This window comes from Dipteris shenzhenensis, chromosome 27 (genome assembly GCF_047967505.1).
Source record: "Dipteris shenzhenensis isolate YYH24624 ecotype China chromosome 27, Dip_SZ_1.0, whole genome shotgun sequence".
Lineage (NCBI taxonomy): Eukaryota > Viridiplantae > Streptophyta > Polypodiopsida > Gleicheniales > Dipteridaceae > Dipteris > Dipteris shenzhenensis.
This window is the reverse complement of record NC_141622.1, coordinates 13,286,918-13,295,886: the sequence shown is the minus strand read 5'-3', so window position 1 is coordinate 13,295,886 and position 8,969 is coordinate 13,286,918. Positions and strand designations below refer to the sequence as shown.

The 8,969-nt window shown below is 40.8% G+C and overlaps 1 protein-coding gene across 1 annotated transcript; it reads right to left on the bottom strand.

Annotated features, from left to right (window-relative positions):
• Positions 1-6,796: 6,796 nt before the first annotated feature.
• On the bottom strand, positions 6,797-8,303 carry LOC147883889 (UV-B-induced protein At3g17800, chloroplastic-like). The gene is made up of 3 exons (XM_087399144.1): positions 8,122-8,303; positions 7,745-8,010; positions 6,797-7,651 (listed from the first exon to the last, which is right to left on the bottom strand). Exons 1-3 carry the CDS (start codon positions 8,275-8,277, stop codon positions 6,979-6,981), a joined length of 1,095 nt encoding a protein of 364 aa, XP_087255270.1. The 5' UTR covers positions 8,278-8,303; the 3' UTR covers positions 6,797-6,978.
• Between the last annotated feature and the right edge of the window lie 666 nt (positions 8,304-8,969).

Genomic DNA, 8,969 nt, shown 5'->3' with positions numbered 1-8,969 from the left:
TACAAAGTGAGTAATTATGCAATCTTGGATTGCTTGTCATCAATAAATCTTCCCTTACTTGGAAGTAAAATAATATTCCATAGTATGGAAACAATTCCACACCCTATTGCACCTCTCATTGCATAAACAATCCTGTTCTTGCACCTAGAATCACAGTGTTGGCTGGGATGCTCTTCCTTCTTTTTTGGAGAGGGCAAGGGCTTTGTAGGAGTGGGTCTTATAGGAACTAGTGAGGATAGTAGTGAGCTATCCTTGGAGGCATCGTTGAAGTTGATGGGTATGAGATATGTGATAGATGATGTATAAGCGGTGTCATTGTGTTATCAAGTCATTGCTTTAGGCATAAAGGAAGCATTATAGCATAGCAGGACCAAAACCACTACATTGTTCATAAAGCAGTGAGGATAGCGCTAGTAGTCAAGGCATTAGTAATCGTTGTGTTAGCAGTCACTACATTAATCTTAAACCAACAAGTTGGCTTGTTTTGACCTATTTAGAGATTTTACTATCATGTTAACCTTCCTAGACTTCACTTATGGACTTGGGAGTGCATGGGGAAAGGGGGTTGGCACTTCGTCTAACTTTTGTGTGGACAAACTATTATGCTAACTTGGAGTGTGATTGGTGTAGGCTTTTGAATCTATCACCTAAGCTGACTTGCAATGGGCTAACTCCCTTATTACGAACTTGCATTGCTCGCATTCACCTATGACCATAGCAAGGGGTGCTATTTTCACCTAAACCTAAGGACCAGCACTCTATTGCAGGGTCTTGCCATTTTTACCTATCCCATAAACCTCCTATTTTCACCTAGATCCGATGATATGATAAATAAAATTAGACTTGTGGGGGTTTAGGGTACCTTGCCTCTCTCCAAGCGACATATTTATTGAGCGTGCTTGTAAGGAGGGTGGAGAAATGTGTCTTGGAGACTTGTGAAAATATAGTAGCATCATCTCATCGATGATGAATTGTGGGGTTATGGCATGAGCATCTACTGGAAGCAATATGGCCTTGAGGTCTTGGTAAACTCACAAAACAGCTTGATATTTCATAGCACTTGTGTGGATGTCCATCCTTGAAGCCAGACCATTTACCATTCATACAATTATAGGGGTGGCTTCAAGTGTTATCTTGGATGATAAGAGTTGGTTGCAAAACTTGTTATGACTTGACCGAGGTCCACAAAGGCATTAGAGGAGTAGATTGTCTGCTTGCATAATTGAAAATTGCACTCTAGTGGGTGCAATAGTTAGATCCTCATGAGGGTCTAGCCCTTCTACTACTACGTTACAAATTGATATGATCCCTACTTGTTTTATTTTAGCTTGATGGGCCCAAGCCTCTTAAGTTCCTTTTTTCAATGGATGGCTTGTAGTGTTTGGAGAGTTAGGGGGGTATAATAACACACAGGCTTACTACCTCCTATTAATGTAGCCATCCATTTCAACTCCATCAAGGGTCGCAATGTAGCATGACCCTTGTGGTGTGATCTCCATCGCAAAAAGGTTTTTCTTGAGCTTATTCTTGTAATCAGCTAAAGTTCATAGGTACACAAAGTTCTGAAAGCCAATATGAGATTGTAGGAGCCATTTAATGTTTGTGTCTTGCATTGCACACTGTGCATTAATTCTTTGACCATGTAGTTGTCCTTTGCGCATGTGAACCAAAGAAGATAACACGTGCACAATGAGAACTTTCATTGTTTTTAAGAACAAATTCTCGACATTGCAAATCGCCTGTCCTTGTTGGTGAGCTCCCAACATGCGATGTCTTGGTAGGAAGTGCATTCAGACAAAGTGTATTTTCTGGCATAACCATAGAAGAGAATTGGGAAGGCAAGTTCTTTGCAGTGCTTGTCTTTGAAAATGCTTAGAGGCGTGAAGCCTTCAGATGGCGCACTGTTTATTGTCTTGTCCTCAAAGTCCACTACTTGTTATGTTGTGTAAATTCCATGCACTAGAGTGTCCATAGGAGTGTCATCCTCAAGGTCCTAAAAATCATGTTCTTTGGCTTGCTCTATGTAAGTTTTGTCTGTTGTGGCTTTATGTGTTCAGCCCATAAGTGATTCAAGGTCACATTGTGTTCTTTGTAAAGAGGTGCATTTATTAGCTCTTCAAGAGGCCTAAGAGTAAGAGTCGATCATACAAGACCACTCATGTGATTATGAACATACACTAGTTTGCATTTCAATGCAACTGTAGTTACTGTGGAGCTGTCGCTCAAGAACCGTGGTAGCACATTTTGTGCTTTATTGATGTCTACAAAGACATTGATGATTGCATCGTGGAGGCCATATTGACCTTCATACATCAACTCACTGATCTAAGTGAAAGGTATTTTGATTGCGATCAATCTCACCTCTAGATTATTGAGCATTCCTACGTACTTTGTTTTACTTTGTAGTGGCCTGTTCTTGGAGGCATATTTTGGAACCTTGCCTTTTTGAATTTGACTATGGAAGAGTGCACATACAAGGGCAAATATGTCCTAAGGCGCAGACATAAGATCATGTTGAGACATGAGGCACTTGTAGTAGGGCTGTTGCACTGCATCTTCTTCTTGAATTCCAATGTTCTGCAACAAATGCAAGGAAATGATGGTGTGTCATATATACTCTTCAAATACTATGCAATAGTAGGTTTCAGAGCATCACCACCTTCGCTTGAGCCATTTGTTGTTGATCTATATGCTCTTCCAAACGGTAACCTTCCAACCAATGCATGCAAACATTGAGTTGAGGGGCAAAGATTGCATTCCCAACCAATGCGATTTTGAGTGACAAGTCCTTCCTTTTTTTGTATGTTCTCTTCACATGATAGCTTGTAGTGAATGTTTGGACTGGGGGGACATGCACAAGCAAAAATTACAACATCTTTTATAGAAGCAAGTGCCATTGTTGGCAACAATGATTGCAAAGCATTGTCGTGATTTGCATCCCAAAGAATGTAGGCATATTTTTTTTTCTACCTATGAAGGGAATCTATCTAAGGAGGGTTTTCTAGGCCATTCACAAGCAAGGTATGCATAGGCTCCTTGTTATTGTCCACGTTGAAGAGAATGTGCATGCGCATAGTGTCTTGTTGAATAACCTCGAAAGAACATTGCAAGATTGTGATGGTATGAAGAAGGCAATCATGGATCAATGCACATGAGTTAGAGGAGTTCCTAAGTATGAGAAGCATACATTCAAGGGTCGTAATGCCTGGATGTAATTCTAGCATTTTTGAAAGAAACTCCTTCCAAGGTGATGTGGTCCATGAAGAGTCTGCAAAAATAGAATCGTGGAGCATTTGTGCCAACATTTGATACATGTACGATGGCAAAAAGTCAAGCAAACATAGTAGCAAGTCAAAGTTGCTTGGATGCACATTCATGAATGTGGTGTACTTGTCAGTGTTGTACACTTGCATGTCACCTTGTACAGACATTGAGTATGTGGCTACTCAACCCAAAAGTGAAGGGTCAAAACAAAACAAAATGACACTAGACTAAATATGAACCATGAATTCTCCAAAGGGCCACTTTTTGAGTCCAAATTTTTTGTAATGGGAAAAAGCAGAGCTCATTTTTGGGCCCTGAAAGAAATTCATGAATTTATAATTTTCTTGGCTCAAAATTCAAAAGTTCCAAAGTGAAGCACAAGTTTATACGGTCAAACATTCAATTGGAGATATAAATTGGGCATTTTTAACAAATAAACTGACATTTTGAAATTCTTGCTCGGGCATTTTTAAGTGTGTCATAAATGATACATCCAAGGGTTCAAATGGTTTTCTACTTGGTCTAGAAGTTGGTGGTTTTGGCATCGCCATTGTGTTTGGAGTAGGCGAAGACCCCCAAAATGACTTTCAAATCACTAAATTTGGCCTCTGGAGGGATCAGAAAGACCAAAACAGGCGCTTGATAGGAGCATGCTTAAGAAAGCAATTTGGCCAATTGTCTTGGGGCCAAGTATCCAAATTGCTTTCTTAAGCTTATTCCTATCAAGTGTCTGTTTTGGTCATTTTAACCTCTCCGGGCATTCATTCATGACACACTAAAAAACGCTCGAGCGGGAACTTCAAAATGTTAGTTTATCTGTTTCAGAATTTGGTGTAGCATTTATGATGCACTAGAAAACAAGAGCAAGAACTTCAAAATGCCAGTATGTAGAGCACCTCTAGGGAGATAAAGTCTATTTTTTGAAAAAAGAAAAGCATCTGCAATGTAACATTGGCCTCTCTCTCATTGGAGAATCTCTATTTTTTGTCTAACCTAAAAGGCTCCAAAATGAGATTCATTTTTTCCTTATGGATGTGGGCTCCATTTTACGATACCTTGCCAAGGTGAGTAGAGTCTTGAATATTAAAGGGCAAGAGAACAATCTAATCATTGAAGAGGCTTTTGACAAAGAATGAAGTGAAACCCTATCAAACAACTATATACATCCATATTATGATACCTTGCAAAAATTTCTTTGAATCGATATGACTTGTTGCAATCCTATTGCATAGAGAAAGGATTGAAGATGTAGTGTACTGTCGTGGATATGGCACTCAATGAAGTAAGCAATCAACATAATGGCCCTCATCCAGAAAAACTTCTAGCCACATTGCATGATGGAGTTCGATTTACAACAAGCATAGGCAAGTATCCAAAGTCTCAAAGGAATGTGTGTAGCCTTGTAGGGAAGTAAGCCCAAGAAATCTGCAGAGGATTAGCCAACCAATAAATTGATTCACTCAAAGAGAAGCTGTGGTGAAGGTGAAGCAAGTGAACCAAACAAAGAAGCACAATGTTGAGGTGAAGCCTAAGCAACCCGCAGCGGAGGTAGCCAACCAAGAAATTGATTTGCTCAAAGAGAAGTTGGTGAAGGTGAAGCAAATGAGCCAAACAAGGAAGCACAATGTCGAGGTAACAACTGCATCAATAAGGAGAATGTTGACCTCAAATCCCTAGTGTAAGCTTTTATAGCCCAAGCAGCTCTTGTATTAGACAACATGCCTATCTCCCGAGCAAAGCCAAAAGAAGTGCAACAAAGTTCACAAATAGGAGATGTACCCTTGTGAATGCACTCATCAACAAAGGGATGAGCTACAAGACAAGGTGGAGAAGCTATTAAAACTTTTGGCAACACCCATTGAGCCCTCTTGAACCAATGGCCAGAGAGAAAAGATGATAAGGATCCAGATTCATCAACTAGATGGGCAACAACTAGATGGTGAAAAATCCCCTCGATTGGATACAGCTCATATGTATCAGTTGCCTCTTTTCCAATGATCAATTGAGCACTTGCTTCCATGGTCACTACTTGAATGAATAAAGGATGGTTGGATTGAGCCAATCAAAGGCTACCACTGTCGATCACCAATTCCTTTCTATTGGTGTTGAATGTCAATTATCTTAGTCTTCTCTATCATACTTTTCCCTCCATTTCACCTCACCCTCAAGGATGAGCTATCTCTGACCTCATTGTCTCCACGATCAATATCAACTCCTGCATCCTCATCATACATTGTTCATGAACAATGCACACCGACCCTCTAGACTTCTTGCCGTGGAAGGCTCCCAAGTGAAGATGCCACCTTATGTTATGCAACAAAAATGGGCTTGAACATAGTCCTGTCTGGTTATTCGTAGAACACACACACACACACATACATATTCCCGAAAACAACATTGCAAATAATTTTTCCTCAAAGCGACAATTAAAATTCGTAGTGGCATAATTTTGCTACACCAAGAGATGCTTTTCTGAAGACTAAGATAATCATACTTTGCTTTCTTTGGCATCAGTGATGTGTCCTTTTCATTTGTTGATGACTTTCTCTTTGAAGGAACACTTGTGATACTGTTGTGTTGGTTTTCACTTCGCCATAGAGGGCTAGCTTGAAATATTGCAAAAGACATTGAGAGCAAACATCAGTGTATGCGAGTTTTTGGGAGGCAAGGAGGATATGCAAAGCAATAGTGAGAGTAGGGCTTTCTTCTTTGATTGGGAAAAATAATGCATGCACAAAAGCAAAAATCTTGAATAGTATAGAGTTTCGGCTACCCTTTTGTGTCTTCCCATCTACTACTAGCTCATTGCCTCTTAAATCCCTAATGTATTTTTTATCACGAGGTTTCCTCATGGCATCATATTGAAAATTGAAGATAAATGGCATTATGCACAATTATATCCTTAGGGTTAGGTTTTTCCATCTCCCCTTTTAGGGTCTTTTGTATACCTTAGTCTAGATGGAGCAATTTGCAAAAGACTTAATGTACAATGGGGAACCCTAGATATGTTGTACAATGTACAAAAAAATTGGCATTCATTTATGGGAAATTTATTCCTTTTCTTCATCAATCATCAAGCTTACAATATCTCACTCTTGCTTTGGAGCTCTCTAGATCTAAAGGCAAAAGGCCAAAGGAGGGCATGAATGATGACTTTCCAAATGCAAACTTATACTCCATGGAAATATGTGAAGATAAGCATGAAGAGATGATGTAATAATTATCACAACCATGATCTCAAAAAGCCTATTGGTGAATGAAAGGCAAAGAGTCTCCATAGCTCCATGATTTAAAACTCCTACTTTTATATTATTAATATAAGATCTTATGGTGAGATACTATATTGGATAAAGCCTTTCATAAACATCATACCTAATCTTTTTGTGATCCTAGATATACAAAATGAAATAATTCCTAAGGTGATTATACAACTTGCCTTCTTTTATGATTCCTCATGTGTTTCATACCTCAACGATTTTAAAACTTACACCTTTATACAATTAGATACACCATCTTGTGGTGAGATAATATGTTGTCATTGGTTCACTTAAAGGAATGAGTTGAGCGGCTTCCCCAAATGGATTACTCATGCACCCATGGATACACTCCATTAGTGAGTGGAATGAATGCAGGGTCTCATGAGCTTATCCATTCAAGTCCCTTAGAAATCACGATGTCATGTGGGGAAGGAACCCATTTGAGTTTGGCTCGAGGCTATAGAGAGGGAGGAAGCTCATAATGGGAGTTGATAAAGGTCTGGACGTCCCAGAGGAAAGTGCCAAAAGCCATGGCTTCTAAAACGAGAAGTCTGATCTCAACCATGGTGAGGGTGAGATTAGAAGGTTGGGGTGGTTTGCCAAACAAGGCTTGAGCACGCATCTCAATGGCATCTACACTCTCTTGTGATTTAAGCTTAGCATGTCGCTTCAAACTCTCTTCATCAAACGATTTCACATACCTCTCCACTCCACCTTCGACTATGTCTTCCGCCTTGCCACCGTCTTCTCCTAACATTCCACACACCATCTCCAGCTTGTAGCTCTCGTATACCCTCCTCATGAAGTACCCATACATCGCTGACGCCGCATAGATTTCTCCCATCCTTTGCCTCTCCACCTCCCTCACCACTTCCCCATCGAATTGCCTCCAAGCATCGCCATTCCCTCCGATCGCCCTCCTAACATGCTGTTTTACCATCTTCTGCACTTCCTTAGCGTGCACGGCTTCTAATTCTCTTACTTGCGAAATTGGATTCTGAAAATGCATTTCTCCGTCTATGGAAGGAAGCATGGCCAGACCTGCCTGTTTGAACTTGTCCTCAACAAGCGAGTACATGATATTCTCAACCGCTCCCCGCCTATCTTTGGCCTTCATCTCGGATATCCTCCTGTATTGGGCAAGAGCATTTCTTACAATCACAAACCTGCACAATAGTAGATTACAGCTCACAGCAAATGCATAGCAATAGGACAACCAATACCTGTAAAGAACGTGCTCTAGTGCTAGATCCGAGGTTGTTTCTTCTTGTGACGATATATAATTATACGACTGTCGATCCGCGGCTAGTTGTTCCAGTCGACGACCGGCTACAGCGAGGAGCTGCTTCTGCACAAGCGAGGACTGCATTTTGACCGTATCATCTTCGGTGTCGTTTACTGCTTCCTTTGGTGGAGGTCTCGTTTTCCTTGCACTGTATTGTCCCCAACGCCAAGAAGCTGTTGCAATTTTCTCAGGTGATCTGGGAATCTGATATATTCATGGACAATCAACAAGACTTGAGATTGCGGATACAATTGTGCGTAACGTAACGTTCACTGAAGAGCACAGAAGCTAGGGACAAAGGACAGTGATTCTGACCTTGGAATCCGACGATTGAAATCCATATTCGCTCTTCGGGCAAGCAAATAACACGGGAGAGAGCGGGCGGGTATGGCTGGGACTCGACGTCGACAATGGCGAGATTTGTGGACGATCGACGGGAAAGGCTCGAGGAGAGGAAAGGGAAAGCTGCATCGAGTATGAATGGATAAAAGTGTTCTTCTGTGGTTTGGAGAAGCGATGGAAGGATGCTATGGAAAGTCTGGCTGAGAAGATGTAGAAGAAGCGACGCGTTGCAGGGGCGGCTACGCCTTCTTTAAACGTGTTTTGACTCGTGTTCTTGGGTCTTACGATTCTCTTTTTCGAATGTGTGTCTCCTTCAGCCATGTTGGCATGATGACCAATTCTCAAATCAACTGCCAATTGAAAAGAATATTAAATTTTATTAATTACTCCAAATGGCTTTGAAAAGAGGATCAAGCCAATAATGACGGGTCGGGGGAAAGAGGCTCACAGCCTCACGTCAATGACAAGGACTCCCTCTATTTAAGAGGGGAGGGGCCCTCCTCTTATTTATAAATCCATTTTCAATAACAATCTCATGGCATCTCATGGACGTTGTAGCCTAGGCCCTACTTGTAGCCTAGGCCCTAGTGATAGACCCTATGAGTATGTAAAGGATGTCTTGGGATGAAATTTTGAAGTTATCTCTTTGACCTTAGCTTAATTGGTAATCTCCACCTTTCAAGCATTCCTCTCGATTGAAAAATAATCTTTTGCCTTAATCAATTTACATGTATAGAGCTTTAAGATTAAGGCACTTAGAATAGGTGCACCTTTTGAAAAGAATAGGTGGATGGGAAGTATGGGTCACCAAACTAATGGAA